Source organism: Phalacrocorax carbo, chromosome Z, assembly GCF_963921805.1.
Source record: "Phalacrocorax carbo chromosome Z, bPhaCar2.1, whole genome shotgun sequence".
NCBI lineage: Eukaryota > Metazoa > Chordata > Aves > Suliformes > Phalacrocoracidae > Phalacrocorax > Phalacrocorax carbo.
This window is the reverse complement of record NC_087548.1, coordinates 1,835,209-1,853,492: the sequence shown is the minus strand read 5'-3', so window position 1 is coordinate 1,853,492 and position 18,284 is coordinate 1,835,209. Positions and strand designations below refer to the sequence as shown.

Genomic DNA, 18,284 nt, shown 5'->3' with positions numbered 1-18,284 from the left:
CCCAGCGAAGAGGCAGAAAAATGCAAACACTTTTGAAAAGGCAATTCAGATTAACAACATGTTAATTTCGCTTCCTAACAGAGGTAGAGAGAGGCAAAGGATTTCTACCAATCACTTCCCTCTGTAGGCTGGAAAAGGAGCCCAGGAAAGTAAGGAGATTGAAAATATAGGCGAGTATTTCCCAGCATAATAGTAAATAAGAAATCCCACAATAAAATCAGTTGTTCAAGGGAACCAAGCACTGGCCAGCTGCAGACTACAGCCTTTGCAGTAGCTGACCTCTGAGGGAACACGACACATCTATTCACCACAATCTCAAAACTGCTCTGCAACTGTTGGAGGTATGTTTCCTCAAAGATTTGTTTGCAAATCCTGAAACGCACTGCAAGACGTTCGAAGATTCAGTAAAGAAGTCACTGCCTGAACGGCATAACGTAACACATTCTCATGCCTTCAAAGGGGTTCGGCATTTGGTATCTAATATCACTTGCATTTTTTACACAATAGTAGATATAGTTTATACCACCACGCTAAATCACCAACAGCAGCTGACACCAATAAACTGTAAAAGGTTAATTTCTAGATTGTTATTTAATCTTCTATTTACGGAAATATTTTGGATTCGTTTAGCAGAATCTATTTGTTCCCTAAACAACCCGATAAGCTGCTCTGCTGAGACAGAACTGATTCATTGTGCCCTCATAAAATGCAAGTCAGAGTAACCACTATGGCTTTGTAATAATCATTATTATCGTTCAGTACAGGGTTGAATTCAGTCTATAAAGAAAATAAACTTCTTTTACACACTAAGAGCCTATCAGGCAGCACGGTTCAACCAGCATTCCTGATGCTGCACCAAACTTAAGTAGGGGAGACTGTTACCACGCATTTTTGGGGGGTTGAACTAGATGACCTCTAAAGGTCCCTTCCAACCTAAACCATTCTATGATTTTCAGAGATCAGTGCAAGTAACTAAGCCATGGAAATACAACATAACACCCGTTCTGCTTAAACTTTTTTACATTCTCCTTCCATCAGGCAAAACAAAAGGCAGCCAAAATATTCAACCTAAAACCTAAAGATGGCCAGAGAAAGCCTACACGAGAAAACTTGGGCTAACTTATTTGGTATTATCATTAGCCTTGCGCCGGTTTTCATTTAAGTTTAGAAAAGCAGTATTAACTATAAACTCCTAACTAGGAGCAGCAAAGGAGAAAAGATGCAGACTTTCAGAAGAGATGAGAAGAACAAGACAGCAACTGAAAATTCTCCTCAGTGAAGGCCAGCTCCAGAGGTGGCTGCACTGCAGAAAATAAGAGTCATTAACAAGCAGCTAAGAGCAGCGATTTTTTTCTTGCACAGAAGGCGAAGTACAGTCTCAAAGTTTAGACCTCACTATTAGGACTTGTTCTATGCTCTAATGACCTTTGGAAACAAAAAGCCAATAAGCCTACATTATAATAGAAGCACAATCGAGTGTCACTGAGGAAGTCACAACTTGCTCGGTTTGAAAGATAAAGGTAAAGCTCTCCCTAAAAAGAAAAAAAAAAAAAGGCACAGAATTAAATGAATCCTACTGTCACTGGAAACTCTCCGGCATTTATCTGACTGTCAAACCACAAAACAAACTTCAAAGGGATGTCTGTTTGCCCCATGGGTACACCTATGCTGGAAAAGCTTTTGTAGTTAAACTTAACAGCCTATTAGAATCCACTGCAAGCAGTGTCAACTACTTGGCTTTTTTAATCTCGACTAGAAAAAAGTAGAGTAGTTCTTGCTTGCCTTTTTCCCACGAAGAACAAATACATCAAACCAGAATATTAACTTGCTGCTGCCATGAAAGAAGTCATTTCATGCCAGGGTTTAAGAAACATTTTTCAACAGGTAAATGCTCTAGGGGGTTCTATGCACTAAGGGATTTTACCGACAAAAAAAGGGGGTAAAGAAAGCAGAAGCTGAGCCTTCAAAGTTCCCACTTTACTCAGGCTTTTGCAGGAGTTTGGAAGCATGACTGAGTCTTTTGACAGGGCAGCAGCACCCCCTACCTCATAGTATGCTGGATAAATGATACTTAAAATCATGATGCCAATTTACGACAGTATTAGGCCTTACAGAAATAGGTCACTACTAGGAGAGTCGCTTAAAAAGTGCTCTTTGTCTAGGTACGGTTTCTCAGATAACTTCTCTTACAATAAGGCAAGTTATGACAAATTGGAAATATGGCTCATACAAGCACAGCAGCTTGATTTAAAAGAAAAAAATCAGATGCATCGCCTTAAATGTAATATCCTGTCTGCAGGCAAAGTGAAAGAATACCCTCAGATTATCGCTCTGCAGATACGGGGAGGACACTATAACAGACATCGTAGCAAAGACAGACAAGCCATTCAGAACAAGGACTACTTGAGGATGAAAAAAGCATTACTTTCCAGCTCGCCTTTGCTGTAAATTGAGCCAAGAGGCTCACAAAGAGAATTTCTACCTTCTTTAAACTAGAAAAGATCATGTATATTCCTAGAAGTCACTAAGAATCTCAAATCGATTCAAAAGAACCCTGTTTTGTCTCAGGACTATCGCAATCATCTCCTTGACTTTAATTTGTCACGGAGAATATTCCTTCCTCTTCAGACAGAACATCTGTATTTGCTACAATCGGCACTCGAGCTACAGGCACCGCATGCCAGGCCCATACTGCCCGTACAACCTTCCCGGAAGTTACCTGGTGTGGGGATTAAAGTCTAAACCCAGTATTTACTCTGAGAATGCTGTGCTGGTTTTGCATTTGTCCTACATTCAGCATCACGATTTTTAATGCACTATTTCCTAGATCAAATAAGTTTATATTACTAAATATAGTCATTCCCTCTGCCCTCAAACTCGGCTCCAGAATTAGATTTTTCTCCTGCACCACTTGCAAGGATTCTGCAAGCCAAGCCAGGCCTCTGGTGTCACCCGGGCAAGCCTCCTGCCCTCAAAACAAGCCATGCACGGAAATCTCTCTCTTCTGTTTGCATAAAATTAAGCGACTGGATGTTCAAGTGAATCATTCTGAAGACGTACAGATTTAAAATGCGATGTATCTTTTTGTCATCGTCCTACGGTTGCCAAAAAAGTGTGGTGTTGATCTTGAAGAGGTCATGCCAGATCCTGACGACAGAGGCTTTCAGGCAATATTAGTCTCTATAAGGCACAGAAACCAAACCCCACTTCGTACCCAACTACATATTTCAACAACATAGTGTTTATTAACATACTATTTTATTTTTTTTCAACAAAACTAGAGTGACATAACTCTCTTGAATGTATTTGGCCTGGTCTACTTACTGGATCAAAATAGATTTTCATTTGTTTTAAATGTAGCAGTGCTGAAATCTGCCTCATAGCTATAACAGAATGAAAGGGGGGGGTGGAAGAGATAAATTTCCTATGCCAGTCCTGCCTGCAGCCATAAAAACATTTTTTATTTGTTTCACTCTGGTTGTGCAGAAGCAGTCCTGTTACTGAACAGAAGTTATTTCTCTAGACATAAATGACTACTTATTTTTCCAAACCTGTAATCTGTAGTGAAATCAACAAACTCTAAGCTATGACTCGCCTGGTAAGTTTTTTAGTTTCAATTTTGCGGTTGTTTGGCAGATCTGCATCACTGCTAACCATGCTGGAAGGCGTCCTAAAATTTGAAACATTTATTCCTACCACTTTCCCACATTAAAAAGACAGAATTCTAGAGTCGGTGATGAGCAGATTACAGTCTTGCATCTTCAACAAAAATTGCGTTAAAGAGTTTCTTAACGGGGTTTTAGGCCACGGCAGCGGCAAAATCTGAAGGATGAAGGCTCAGATCGTTACGCAGAGTACTAACTTCAAAAGCCGTGTTTTGACCCAGCAGAGTATTTGTGAAGGATTTCCACCACTTTTAATAGCTTTTTCATGATAACCTCGAAGGTCAGGAGACTCAGGGATATATGTGAAGAGGGGCAAAAAACATCCTGCCAGAAACTACTGGAAGCGTTTTACTTTATCTGAGCAACCGGTTCACATCCTCCTAAAGCGTGACATGGTAAAATACCATAAAGCAGTCCTGAAACAAGCAAGTTTCAAAATGCAAATAAGGTAGATTGCAACACGTCTTAATCTTGCAAGAGTTGCTCTTAATTACTATTATTATTTAGACCATCACAGTAAATGAATCTTTGTCCAATCCCTTTTGGGTTTTTTCTAGCCTTAAGAAATCATAAAAACATAAACCTCAGGTTTTTAGTCAGCTAACTGAGGTGCCTTAATGAACTTAATGAGGCTACATATCAGTCTTTGCAAAGCAAAAACTAAAACCCAGAAATACTAGAACTTAACTGCATTTTTCCCCATGTTTTCATAGGTTAATTAAGGATCTGCAATGCATAAACCACCGACACCCCTATATTCTGATGGGACAAACGTGGCTAAAAAAGTGTTTAAAAGTGTTTTTAAAACAGGTCATTCTGAGCAAATAGCTGAAGTTACTTGGGCTTTCTACAATAAATATATTCCAGCACAGTCAGCAGTGACTGCCTGGCTTGAAAAAAGTCTGGCATTTAATTCTGGAAAGAATAATCCTATGCAGAAAGTTCAGTTTAGCAATCTGCAGGAAACCAGGACCCATCCAGAAAACAGGATTCAGTTCGTAGACTTGAGCGCAATTGTTCAGACAGGCTTCACGAGGCAGCACCGCGGAAAGGAAAGGCAGATGCAAAGAGAAAGACAGTGATGCCAGATGCTACCCAATCATCTGCCGCAGTATTAGCAGACGGTTGGGAGCGCAAGTCAGACAAAGGCGGTAAGACAAAAACAGAACTTGTCTAAAAAAAGTTTTCAATGGGATTCATTCAAAAAGCTCATGAAAAATCCACATTCCTCCTCCACATCTAGCGATCCTTTTGTCAGATGTTTCATTTTCTTTAGCAGCAACACGTGATGGGTCAAGTGATGCCATATTCAACACTGACAGAAACCGACTTTTCTGTGAGCTGGCATCTGAGAGGGAGCAAGCACGACTTCTCCCTCCTCCAGCTGAGCAGCAGAAAGACCGCGTCCGTTCACTGCAACAAAAGGAGGCTGCTAGGCCAGCTCAGAAACAGCAATGTTAGGGAGAGGTTTCAGGTGTGGTTCATCAGATGCATGTAGAGCTATAAATAGAGGTGCTGTGGGTAGGAGGTTAGCCGTTGCAGAAGACAGCTTCCTCTGCTGTGCAGCAGGCTGGACTTACAGAAGCATGGCCTAAGAGCAAGACTTCAGAATTTATTTTATTTCTGCCTTGAGAAAAGAACTATCTTTTCAGTTTCTGAAAGCAAGCAGGAGGGTGAAAGAAAATTAGGTTGCTGTTGCTTCTCTTGGTTTTATTACAACCTGTGCAGCAGTAACGAGAACATTTTGCAGTGGCAAGACTTTTCCAATTTTCACATGCTTTTAACTTTGTTAAAATTTCAACTGTTGTTACTAATGGGAAGCTTTCTAATTAATTCAGTGTGGGGGGTGTGTGTGTGCGCGTGTCGCCAATGACCTAACTATTTTGGTAGGACGTCTCGGATACCGGTTATGGCAACTCTGACTTAGTTCAAATGCAGGGGGGGTGGTTCTCTTTAGGCTGATCCCACTCTTACCGAAAAGCCAGGCTCGGGAGGGTTGTCAGGCGCCAGCATGCAGCAGCACTGTCGCTCCTCTCCCAGGGGAACCCCGGGCTGGGGGGGCTCCTTGCAAGCCCTGCTAGCTCCCCAGCTATCAGCCCTGAGGGCGGCAGGGAGCCATGGAGCATCGCTACAGGAGCCACCGGCTCCCCCCGAGCCAGGGGCACGGCTGCCAGCCCGGGACTCCTCCGGCACCGCGGCAGGAGGAGCCCCGGCGGGGGGAGGCCTGGCCTCCAGCCCGCCCTGCGGCCGCCGCGCCCCAAGGCCCCCCACGCCGCCGGCGGCAGCCGGTGTCCTGCGCCCACGGTCCCCGCCCCGCTGCCCCTGGGGCCCGGCTGCCTCGGGGCGCTGCCCGGGGAGAGGCGCCCCGCCGCCCCCGGCTCTGCCGGCACCGGCCGTGTCCTCAGTGCGGCCCTGAGGGAGGGCCGCTGCCCGCACCGGGCCCTGACGGGGGGCATGGCGGGAGGGCACCGGACCCCTGACAGGAGGGCGCACGGCGGGAGGGCACCGGCCTCACCCCCTGACAGGGGGGCCCATGGCGAGAGGGCACCGGCCTCACCCTCTGACAGGGGGGCCCATGGCGGGAGGGCACCGGCCTCACCCCCTGACAGGGGGGCCCATGGCGGGAGGGCACCGGCCTCACCCTCTGACAGGGGGGCCCATGGCGGGAGGGCACCGGCCTCACCCTCTGACAGGGGGGCCCATGGCGGGAGGGCACCGGCCTCACCCTCTGACAGGGGGGCCCATGGCGGGAGGGCACCGGCCTCACCCTCTGACAGGGGGGCCCATGGCGGGAGGGCACCGGCCTCACCCCCTGACAGGGGGGCCCATGGCGGGAGGGCACCGGCCTCACCCCCTGACAGGGGGGCCCATGGCGAGAGGGCACCGGCCTCACCCTCTGACAGGGGGGCCCATGGCGGGAGGGCACCGGCCTCACCCCCTGACAGGGGGGCCCATGGCGGGAGGGCACCGGCCCTCTGACAGGGGGACCCATGGCGGGAGGGCACCGGCCTCACCCCCTGACAGGGGGGCCCATGGCGGGAGGGCACCGGCCTCACCCCCTGACAGGGGGGCCCATGGCGGGAGGGCACCGGCCTCACCCTCTGACAGGGGGGCCCATGGCGGGAGGGCACCGGCCCTCTGACAGGGGGACCCATGGCGGGAGGGCACCGGCCTCACCCCTTGACAGGGGGGTGCATGACGGGAGCGGACCGAGCCCCTCCGCCGCCCCCGGGCAGTCGAGCAGCGGCGGGAGGGGAGCGGCGCCTCGCTGACAGGCGGGCGGCAGGAGGGGACCGGCTCTCTGACAGGCGGCTGCCGGGAGGGGAGCGGGACTCCCCGCGGCCCCTGACAGGCGGGCAGCGGGAGGGGACCGGGAGGGGAACCAGGACCGACCCTCCGCGCCGCCCCTGACTCCCTGGGGGAGCTCGGGGAGCAGGTGGCGGCGCCGGGGTGCGGGGCCGAGCCGGGGGGAGTCGGAGGAGCGCTGGCGCCGGTCCCTGCGCGGGCCGGCCCCGTCCCGTCCCGTCGCGTCCCGCCGGGGGAGCGGGCTGTCAGGCACCGGGCGACCCCACCGGCACCTACCTGAAGTAGTAGACATCGCTCTTGCCGGCGCTGAGGCCCGACTTGCGGATCACCTCTTCCTTCTTCCAGCCCGGGGGCAGCGCGGGGCAGTCCATCCTGCCCTGCTTCTCCATCCACCGGGCGCGGGGCCCGCGGCAGCGGCGGCGGCAGAGGAGGAGAAGGAGGGACGAAAGAGGAAGGGGCTCGCCCGGCGCCCGGCCCCCGGTGCTCTCAACAAGAGCTTTATTGTTCCCGGACAGGGCCGGGGCCGGGACCCCCTGGCGATGGCGGCCGCGGCGCGCTGCTCGGCGCCAGGAGCGCGGGCTGCGCGCGCAGCCGGCGGAGCTCTCGCCCGTCGCCCGCTTCCGCGGCCGAGCCCCGGAATCGGTGTCAGCGGCCCTGCGAGTGGGGCGCGGCGCGGCCTAGCGGGGCCGGAGCGGCCAGCCCCCGCCGACCATAGAGAGCGCCGTAGGCGGGACAGAGCGGCGGGGCGCGGGGCTGCCATCGCCGGTATCTGCGAGCGGCCGGGTGGAGGGATGGAGGAGCCCCTGAGCGGAACCGCGCCGGCAGGTGCCGGGGCAGGAGGAAAATGCCCGTTGCGTCCCGCTCGTCCCCCGGCCTGAGGGAAGAGCGGTGCCGGCGGCCGGTTTTGGGACGCGCTGCCGACAGAGCTGCCCCGCCGTGAACCTGAATTCACCCGTTTTCCCCTCAGAGTGTCCGTGAACAAAACACTTCCCTGCGTGTCCCCGTCCCCGTCCCCCGCCACGTTCAGTTTATTCGTGTCATCGGCGCTCCCAGCACCGCGGCGCTTCCCCTCACCGGGCTCCACCGCAGAGCTCGGGCTGGCTTCGCCCCCCGGTCTCCCGGCAGTCCCCGAAGGGAACCGCGGCGGGGTTCACGGCACAGCGCACGGCACAGCCTCCCCGTGTGCCCCCAGAGCCGGCCGCCCCCCACCGCGGGGGTCCCGCAGGGGGCAGGGGCCAGGCTCGGCGGCTTCGCTGCCTCGGGGCGCCCGCCAAAGGCCCGGCGCCGGCCCGCCCCCCCGGCCCTGCCGCCGCGGCGCTAGGACCTGCGCGGCGCGGCGGGGCCCGGCCGCCCCCTCGGCGGGGCGGGCGCGAAGGGCGCAGGCGGCCGCGGGAGCCCGGCCGTCCCCGCCGGCGGCGGCGGTTGCAGGGTGCGGCTGCGGGGCGGCGGATGAGTCAGCCCTGAGGCGGCATGGAGCCCTTCCCGCCGCCCACGGAGCGCCACCAGCAGCAGCAGGAGGAGGAGGAGGAGGAGGAGGACTGGCTTCGCCCGCAGCCGGGCGGCGGCGGGAGCGCTCCGCCCGCCCCGCGTGAGAGCAATGGCGGCTGAGGGGAGCGGCGGCGGCTGAGGGGGGCAGCGCTCCGCGGCCCGGGCACACGCGTGGGGGGAGGCGGGCGGAGCGGGGCCCCGCGGGGGGCGAGGGCAGGAGGTGCGGGGTTGGGGGCTCCGAGCCCGGGCGCGTCCGTGCCCGCCGAGGGAAGCGGCAGCGCCGTGAGAGCCCCGGCAGGCGTTACCTCCCCCCAGGACAGCGTACAGAAGCAGGCCGGGGCTTCATTCGGACGGTAGCAACTAACTGGGGCTGTTCTCAGCTTGGCGAAATAAAAGCCTTTTAAAAAAAATTTATTCTGCTTTTTTTTTTAACTCACCAGGCTTGTTTTCATAGCAGGGTTTGCTGTTTGTTGGGACAGTGATTTGCCATCTTCCTTGGCCGCCCCTGGGCAAGGCGGCTATCGGATAGACCCATCTTAGCCGAGTTAAAGTCAGGTTATCTTAGAGAAAGACATTAAAAAGAAGTTTCAGTGTTCCCCTGTGAAAGGATATTGTATCACTAAAGCAACGCTCTAAAATGGTTCGGTGAAAAACAACTCCGAAAACGGGAGCGTTTAGTCGTAAGCCAAGTTGCTCTGCATGACTTAAGCTCATAAGTAATCCCAGAATTAAGGCAGAATTAGTATAAAACTCACAAATGTTACATATTCTTCTTGTAATATCTGTTTATTAGTGTGGATTAATTAAAGAAAAAAATGTTACATCGCATGTAAGGCGGCGAGGGGTTTTTAATCTGTTCGCTTCCTTTCCCCGCAGCAGGCCGCAGCAAGCCTGTATCAGCGAGAAGCGCCGCGTGCAGGGTGGTTGTGCACGTTGACTTGGACTGCTTTTATGCACAAGTAGAAATGATCCGTAATCCTGCCTTAAGAGACAAGCCTTTAGGTACGAGTTGCTTTGCCGTTAATTTGGGGATTATGTGTACTCAGGCAGAAGAAAGTAAGGACGTGAATAAACTACGGCCACGCCTGCGTGGTGAGATACGGGCAGTCGCACCGGAGCCGTCACCGCGTCCAGAGTGAGCAAGGTGCAGTCTAGACTCCGCATAGCTGTGACTGCGAGATTAATAAATCCTCTTGAGCGCAAGTAGAGGCGCTTGCCGACGTGTCTGAGCAGCTCTGGGGATTGGAGCTGGTTTTTCAACGTACGTGGGAATAGAGAGGCCTGAACCTTTTGACACAGTCATGCTTAAAGCATGCTTTATTCCACTCAGAGGTTGAGAACGAGTGCGAGGCAGTCAGTAGTGTCTGTGATCGGTGGAGAAAGTACATCGTCAAATGACAGGTTACATAAAGAGCGCTTCCACGGGTGAGATTGCCTGGAAGGGCCCAAAATTAAGAGCGGTATTACAACGGGAAAAATATCTAGGTTTTAAAATGTTCTTGCCGACCAGCGATCGAGAGATCTGTCCTCATAGTCTTGTAAAATAAGACCGTTGTGTTGGTTTGCTCGCCTGTTCCGTGGTGTTACATTCTGATGGAAGCCCGTGCTTCGCAGTCTTCGCAGCGGTGTGAAAGTACTGTGGGCTTCCAAGAAACCTAAGCTTTGTAAAGCATTTCACCTTTATTTTCAGGCGTGCAACAGAAATCCATCGTCGTTACCTGTAACTATGAAGCCAGAAAATGTGGAGTTAAGAAACTGATGTCCGTCAAGGATGCTAAAGAGAAGTGTCCTCAGCTGATCCTGGTTAATGGGGAAGATCTAACACCGTACAGGGAAATGTCGTACAAGGTTACAGGTACAAAATCAACTATTTTTCAGTAGAGGACAAACGCTTTCTGTTAAACTCAGTGTGCTCATGCACACACGTGCAGTAGTGCATGGCATTTTCCTCCTTTAAAAGTTCTTATTAGAACGAGGCTCATACCGTGGCGATAATACCGAGTCGTATATCAGTATTTCATAGAACAAGCTATTAGGCTTGGTTGCAGCCTGGGTCGGGCGCTACAAATGTATCCTGCCAATGTTCCATGGGACCTGCGTGCTGTGGTAGGATTATTCCCACATAGTTCTTTCAGAACCATTTTTCTTCTTTAAATACCAACTGCAGTAATCTGTTTCCATTTGTGAAGCCATGGAGGACAGAATGCTGAAGCCTTCAAGTGGGTAAACTTCTCCAGTACCTCTTAATTAAATGATATGCCAGCGTTGTCACTGGTTACTGCTTTTATCTTTCGCAGTGGTAGCAGGTGAAGTAGTAGTAAGGTAAAAGCGAAAGGCCGCCTAGCTGGGAAACAGATTTCTGTAGGAGACAGTCCGCAGAGGTTAAGAACTATGATTTCAAAAAGAAATGAGGAAAGAAAGAAGAGGTCTGGGGAGAAGAAAAGCAGATGAGAGAGGTAGTGGTGGGATGAAGAAACATTCCTCCTCTTCACGTTCGCTAAAATAAGTGCCTTATTGTTTTATCTGGAAGGGAACAGGGTTTCTGTCCACGTAGGCATCCTGCTTGAATCCGTGGGCTGTGGTTTGCTGCAGACGCAAAAACCTCACATTATTAGTTGTGCGCATATTATCCTTGGCTATCTTTTCCTCCTAGAGTTGTTGGGGGAATTTTGTCCGCTGGTGGAAAGGCTTGGGTTCGATGAAAATTTTGTGGATATCACAGAGATCGTAGAGAAAAGGCTAAAGCAGCTACAGGGAAGTGGATGTTCCGGAGCCTGCGTGTCTGGCCACGTGTACAACCACCGAGGCGAGTTAAACCTTCTTCGTGTTGAAAAATAGGGTAAATGTTTATGAAGTTGAGTACAAAGTATGCGTCTGCTTCGGAGTGTGGTCCAGAGCTGAACGGCTGGAACCTTGTCCTGCTCTGTGCCTGGCTTCTGTATGCGAGAGTACCCGTACCACTGACGCGAATCAGCGTTCCAGTATAAATCTCTGTGACACGGTGCTGCTGGTGTGGGGCAACAGATTTGTATTGTCTTTTCTTTCTTTAAACTACTTTTACTGTAGTAAGACACGGAATTTTGTTTCAGCTTGACTGTTGTTGTCAACTGGCATGATTGAATGAGTTTTTTAACGAATAAAACCCAAAAACCATAGTAAACTTTTGCTATAGACATTAGGTCGAGCCTTACTGAGACTGAAGCAGCCAGCTGAGCTGCTTCGTACCTCGTCAGACGTGAAGGCAGTAGCTATGCCCTGATACTCGTTTCACGCACTACGAGGGAAAGCAGTTGGTTTTTCCCTGGACTTTGAGCTGTTGCGATGGCTTTGGGTATGGTTTGGAGAGGAGGGAAATGCCTGAACGCTCCTTCTCCTCATTTGGCATTTCTGTGTGAGTAATAAAGGCTCAGCTGCCAGGCAGCTCTCTAAATTAAAGATTTGGGAATCTCTACTTCGGTTACGTTGGCAAAAGAATCTGGGAGATTTAAGACTTTTCTCTGACACCTCTTAACATATTGTATATTGTATTTAAAATAGTCCCTAAGCATTTCGCTGCCTGGGCAGCATACCCCTGGTTTTGGACAGCAGCGGTCTCCCTTTTACCAGGGTTTCTGGGAGATAGGAGTGAGTTTAAACCCGGATACAGAAACCACGGCAATACCGCTTGCCCTGTGAGGCCGCACATCCTTGTACTGCTTTAATGCAATGTAAAAAACACCTAAATCTAGAGAATTACCGCACTGGGTGACTGTTCCCATACTGAACGCTCCTTCCTTTTTCTTTTGCAGCTATCAATCTGCATGATACAACACACGCGAGGCTAGTTATCGGGTCTCAGGTTGCGGAGGAGCTCAGGGAAGCCGTGTACGCGAGACTGGGCCTCACAGGCTGTGCAGGAGTGGCCTCTAACAAATTACTGTCTAAACTAGTATCTGGGACCTTCAAACCAAATCAGCAAACGGTTCTTCTGCCTGAAAGCTGTCAAGATCTAATGCGCAGCCTTGATCGCATCCAAAAAGTGCCTGGTAAGCTCGGTGCTATGAGCATAGATGGAGAGCGTGTTGGCAATTCTTCAGACGATAAAAAAAATATACTGAAAAAATTAGAGCTGGAATAATTTTAAAATCTAGTCCTCGTGCGCAGGTAGCGGGGTGTGCAGATGTGTGGTTAGGGGGCTTGCTTTTTTTTTTTTTTCATAAGCTGTTTGAATTTTGTTCAGCAGAAGGAAGGACAGGACTTTGGTTTCCTTCAGTTTCCGGTTGTGACGTCAACGTGCTGCAGCTCTTCACGAGATACCTTCAAAAATCCTAAAATCTCAGTTAATTTTTACTGAAGCCCAAACATTGTATTTCAAGCCTAGTATCAACCACAAGCTTCTTCAAAATTGCTGATTGGAAACGTATTGACAGTTATTAAAACAACCTGTTGGAGCCTGACAATACTCTGAGGAGGTGATTTTCCTAATTATCCAGCTGTGACACTGAGCTGTTGGCCAGGAAGCATCGATGGAGGCTGCAGGCTCAGGCAGCCCCTTGCTGTGTCCCAGGACAGCTTTTCTAATGGCAGATTCTAAAACTTGAACGGAAACTCAGCAAAAATGTCACTAAAAAGCCTCGTTGCAGTAGCGAAAATAATTATCAGTATGTGGGTGGGCATTTTTTAATATATACGTATATTTTTTTCACTTTTCTGTGTGTTTTTCATACACGTTTTGTTTAGGCATCGGCTACAAAATGACCAAACGGCTCGAGGCGCTGGGCGTTAGGAGTGTGTGTGATCTCCAAGCGTTTCCGCCTGCTGTGTTAGAGAAGGAACTGGGTGTTTCTGTTGCTCAGCGTATCCAAAAACTCAGCTACGGGGAAGACGACTCCCCTGTCATTCCATCAGGCCCTCCTCAGGTACAAGTATCGTTCTGAAGTGTTTTATAAAGAGAAAAAAAATGGCTTTTACTTTTATCCAGCTTTGCTGGACGAACCAAAATGATGCATTTTTGTATGTATTCTTTGGTACAACTCAAATTAACCTGTAATTCTCCCAAAATTCAGCTGAGCTCTGAGTGCCAAAGATAGCTTGGTGTTAAGTATGTAGAATTAACTGTGATACTTTTTTTCCTCCTCAGAATTTTAAAGTAAACATAACACTGAGAGAACTAATGTGGGTTTTATTTAGTCCTTTAGTGATGAAGACTCCTTTAAGAAGTGTTCATCGGAAGTAGAAGTTAAAGAGAAAATTGAAGAACTGCTTCCTAACCTATTAGACAGGTGACTCTCCTTCAGTAACTCTTTTTCATGACTGAAAGTGTGACCTGAAGGGACTTGGAGCATCCGTTAGGTTTGTCTCATACTCTGCGTTTCTTCTCTCTGCCAAATGCCATGTCTAGGGACAGCACCTGCCCCTCCAACTTCCCTTCTGGTCTTTTTTTCCTCAGTTAGGGACTGTCCTGCTGTATTGCCCCGCTTTCCTCCCACCCCCAGCTTTCCTCCTGTCCCAGGCTGGCTGCCAGCCCTTCCATTCTGCTGCAGCTTCTCTGATAAAAGACCCCGGCACCTTCCATTTGCTGATCGCTTTCTGTGGCTTCAGTTGTGCGTCGCAGTATTTAGTGCATTTATCTCTGTGAAGGACCCTCGGTTTCTTTCTCTTTCCATAAGTGACGACTTCTACTTTCCAACTCTTGGTTATCACCATCTGTGCTCATCTCCTGTTCCACAGCTTCTTCTTCTGTCTGTCTGAAAGAACGATTTCCTTTCTTCCTCCTTCCCTTGCCCTGCAAATCCAGGCAGCATCCAAACCCAAGATACTAGACCAAAACACCAGCACAGCACGAGGATGCCTTTACTCCATGTCTTGGCTGCTGTGATTTTGCTGTCCTCCCTTTCTATCCCGTGACTATATAATTAACAAAAAGGAGTAATATCCTCATAGCACTGAACGGTGCATCTCAGATGCACAATCACATGCTCAAGTGGGGATGTTTCCTTGACAAGCAGAAAGAAGAGCTAAAACGGAGGAACGTACAGGGTATAACCGCAAAGACTATATTACTTTCAATATATTAAATATTGAAATGCGGTACTATTGCAGACCGACCCACTTAATAGTCATATTCACTGAAGGCTCTTGGGGACAGTATTGACGTTGCGTTGAATTTCCAACTTACGGGTAATTAAGGGGACCAGCAGGGACCCGAAGTTCCCTGTATGATCGGTGGAGTGAAGCCAGAAGTTGGGAGGGATCCGTAACCCTTCATTTAAGCGACTTTGTAACCTAGATGCTGCGACAGTTTCCTCAGACCCTCTGAAAGCCACTTGTAGTAATGCTTATTGTTTTGTGCACGTTACTGTTCCGTAGAATACACAAAGACGGACGACAACCGCACACGCTAAGGCTGACCATACGCCAGTTCTCCTCCACCGAGAGATGGCTTAATCGGGAAAGCCGTCAGTGCCCCATTCCACCTCACCTCATCCAGAGGTTTGGGAAAGGTAAGCTTAGAATTCCTGAAAGTATCGACTTTGTGCCGATACTACCTGACTTCTCTGTAAAATTCAGTTACTTAGTGCGCAATCATACTTCCTTCCCTTAATATTTGGAAAATTTTCCATTACTTGTCATGGATGCACCTTGATGAGAGATGCTAAAACATATAGAACCTCACTGTCGGAATAACTTCTGTGTTACCACCGTGTTTTCATCCAGGCCGGCTGGATTTCAGGCGGGAAATTTCCTTACGTGTGAAAGCGCGACTGGGGGCTGCTTCCCAGATTAATAATCTGTTCTTCTCTGTTACGGATTTGAAATACGTTCTCAGGGGTTTTATGTAATAAAACACCTTTTTGATGTACCGCTGAAAACTAATAGCATAAAGGCGCTCTCACCCTTTTCTGACTTAAGCTTTCCACCAGCAACTGCGGTTCGTTTGACACTTCGTTCAGGTGAGGAGATAAAGCTGAACCTGCGGCTGCGTCAGCACGCAGGATCACCGCTCCCTGCCTTCGGTTCCCCAATTCCTTCTCTCAGCCCTAGAGAAGCTACTGAAAACCCAGGTAGCTTCTCACTTCAGAATTGCTACAGGGCTTCTCCGCCGGGGGAGGAGTCAGCTCACAGAGTCAGGCAAACTCCTCTAAACCACGCTGTTATCACCAGGGCCGGGGGAATGCTCTCTACCCACCTGGCCCCGTAAAGGCCCTTTTTGCTAGAATTCGATCATTTTTCAGATCTGTTTAGCTTGGCTTGTATTCTGCGATTCTTTTCTAAGTACGTGCTTAAGGTAATCTTCACAGGTATGAAATGAAGCGTTTTTACTGGAGGGGGGAAAACAAAAGTCTGTTAGTCAGTTCAGAACATACCTGAGAGGGCAGGATGAGCATCTTAACCACTATATTGACTGATTATTTTGGAAGCCTTTGGCAGTGGTTGCCTTTGTACTTTGCTATTTACGTCACTCAGTTACTCTTGATTATACACATCGCTTTTTTTCAACCTTCTTCCTTTTAGAAAGCAGCAACATTCTGTCCCCACTGGTTGATATACTGATGAAACTCTTTCGAAAGATGATAGATGTAGATCTACCGTTTCATCTTACCCTTTTGAGCATCTGCTTCTCCAACCTCAAAGATCTTCCTAGCAGCAAGAAAGGATCAATTGGTTTCTATCTAAAGCAGATGTCACCACCATCCGGCTCCGGGAAACGTGTCCGGGTAAGCCGGCAGATACCGAAAACTACCTGCAGATAAGGAAGTTCTGGGATATTTCTGTGTCTGTAGATTTAAACCTTAACTGCTTTGGAATTTTTAGGATGGTAAGTTTTACTGACCTGGTAAAAATGAAGATTTATTTGGAGTCTTCTGCCCAGGTGTTACTTCTTTGCTTGCTTTCAGTAGGTAGACTGCTTAAAAGAGGCTGAATACTGCCTCGAATGGGACAGCCAGCTAGGTTATTGAGCCTCTTGACCAGAATTCACTAAGGGAGAAATCCAAACTTGTCTTCCAAAAAATAACTGCCAAATTTGGCTGTTCATTCCAGTAAGATCTGCCCTTTATTTAGCATTTGTGAAACAACAAGCCACTCGGCTCAGATTTTGTCATACTGAAGCGTTTTACCTTGGACTAAAATCTCCTTAAAGTTGCTTATCATTTACGGTGCTGCTTTTACAGAGCTGCTTTCACAGTGGTTATTTCCCTTCCTGGGCATTCTCAAGTCGCCCTGTTCAGACTAGAAATTAAAGGTTCAATTCTGTATTGGCCCCTAGCACTAGCTTCTCACTCCCGCTCAGAGCTGGATGACTCTACCTCCCAGCTGCACGTGCCAGACAGCATGGGAGCTGCCTGGGGAGGCACCGCGAGGTATTTCCACAAGATGCTGACAGAAAAACTTCGCAATTTTGCACGCTGATAAACTTGCCCGTTTCTCAGCTGCTCAGGAATATGAGGGATAACATCGTACCGTGTCTTCTAATGCTCCACAGAGTTTCAAAGCAATAAAATGTAACTTTAAGGTATTTGCTACTTGAAAATGAGAAAAAGATTCCTACGTGTATGTACTTTTTAAGGTCTCTGAAAATAAGATTTAAAAATCCACTACCGATCATAAGAAAGAAAAAACAACTGTCTGTTAAGGAATAATTTGAAGAACCCACTGTTAATAAAGCAGTGCTTGGTGACTAGTGGATTACACAGAACGTGCTCAGGCTCTTACATACGGGTTTTTTTGCCACAGGAGGTGGAAGATGTCTCACAAGGTGAGGGAAGTGCTTCTCAGAACCAGAATTGCAACAGAACTGGAACTACAAAAGCTAGGAAACTTTCAGAGGGAAAAAAAAGCAATATAAAAGAAGCAGGAATTCCTGACTGCCCGTTTCATTTGCCTTTTGGTGATATAGACCAGGAAGTCTTCAGGGAGCTTCCACAAGATATTCAAAAAGAAATTATATCTGAAAAACCAGAAGCAGTCCCTACTGCGAGTGTTCCGGGTCAGCCGTCAGGGTGTTCTGCAGAAGAGGGACACGGCGCTTCCCCGCATTCGAAGGGAGCAAGCAGCGGCAGGTGCTCTGCAGGGCGCAGCACGCATCTCATGTCAGCTCACGGATCGGCAGCCGTTCTGGCCCACGGCTCCAGGGCCGGCTGTTCTCCTGAGTGTCCCAGAAGCGTGCCGACAAGCAGCAGGATGGAAAAACAAGCTGTTGACTCTCTGAACTTCAGAGGAAGAGATCTGTTGTCTCCGGGAGCCGGAGCCGGCCAAACCGTTGCGCGTGTCCCAGTCTTGGATAAAGATAAGCGGGCCTTTGAAACAACTTCTGAGGACGAAACCTGCAGTAGGCAAGGAGGAACTGTATTTCCTCCTCACGTTGACACAAAGACTTTTTATGAACTACCTGCAGATGTGCAAGAAGAACTACTGGCTGAGTGGAGGAATCAGGGACCAGCGTCCAAGGCTTCTGCGGATAAACCCCCTGACAAGCCCAAAACGAACAAAGGGAGGAGGAGCACAGCACCGTCTCTATCGCAGTCTAACAGTTTGCTGAGGTATTTTAAACCACAGTGAAACATTTTTCGTAACAGCAACACTGTAAGAATCAGCACTTGAAGGCACTTTAGTTGATTTACTGTAAATTGTAAAGATGTGATTATTAAAAATATATTTTGATGACTTTTTATGTAAGACCTGCTGCTGACTCTGCTTTAGTAATTAGTCTTACTTTTCTGTTTTACAAATTGACATTTATCTGATGAATTTTTAGTTGTCTTAAAAATACTATAGTATGCAAACATAGTATTTGCTATGAACACCTTAACACGCTGTCTGGGGGGAAGGACTTTTTACCTTAGG

At 49.1% G+C, this 18,284-nt stretch overlaps 2 protein-coding genes across 5 annotated transcripts in view; one reads left to right on the top strand and one right to left on the bottom strand.

Moving 5' to 3' along the window:
* The window catches only part of MBD2 (methyl-CpG binding domain protein 2), a 43,014-nt gene extending 35,477 nt beyond the window's left edge, over positions 1-7,537 (bottom strand). Inside the window, exon 1 of the mRNA XM_064439259.1 lies at positions 7,248-7,537. Coding sequence (XP_064295329.1) covers positions 7,248-7,360 — 113 coding nt within the window. The 5' untranslated portion in view covers positions 7,361-7,537. The remainder of the gene's footprint in view (positions 1-7,247) is intronic.
* A 188-nt stretch (positions 7,538-7,725) lies between these two features.
* On the top strand, positions 7,726-18,116 carry POLI (DNA polymerase iota). Of its 4 annotated transcripts, none has more exons than XM_064439256.1 (10): positions 7,726-8,559; positions 9,339-9,461; positions 10,150-10,314; positions 11,113-11,265; positions 12,248-12,484; positions 13,179-13,357; positions 13,629-13,720; positions 14,808-14,941; positions 15,954-16,156; positions 17,175-18,116. In XM_064439256.1, the coding sequence occupies exons 1-10, from the start codon at positions 8,442-8,444 to the stop codon at positions 17,997-17,999; spliced, it is 2,229 nt and encodes a 742-aa protein (XP_064295326.1). In that variant the 5' UTR covers positions 7,726-8,441; the 3' UTR covers positions 18,000-18,116. The 4 variants fall into 4 exon arrangements, with proteins under 4 accessions (XP_064295326.1, XP_064295325.1, XP_064295328.1 ...); XM_064439255.1 differs by having other exon boundaries at positions 9,336-9,461; XM_064439258.1 differs by having other exon boundaries at positions 9,336-9,461; positions 17,338-17,781.
* Positions 18,117-18,284: the final 168 nt, after the last annotated feature.

Excerpts from the sequence above, each read along its gene's own strand:
- POLI (XM_064439255.1), top strand. The coding sequence starts at position 8,442 with ATGGAGCCCTTCCCGCCGCCCACGGAGCGCCACCAGCAGCAGCAGGAG. Across the intron at positions 9,462-10,149 it reads CTTAAGAGACAAGCCTTTAG|GCGTGCAACAGAAATCCATC; the intron begins GTACGAGTTGCT and ends CTTTATTTTCAG. Across the intron at positions 10,315-11,112 it reads AATGTCGTACAAGGTTACAG|AGTTGTTGGGGGAATTTTGT; the intron begins GTACAAAATCAA and ends TTTTCCTCCTAG.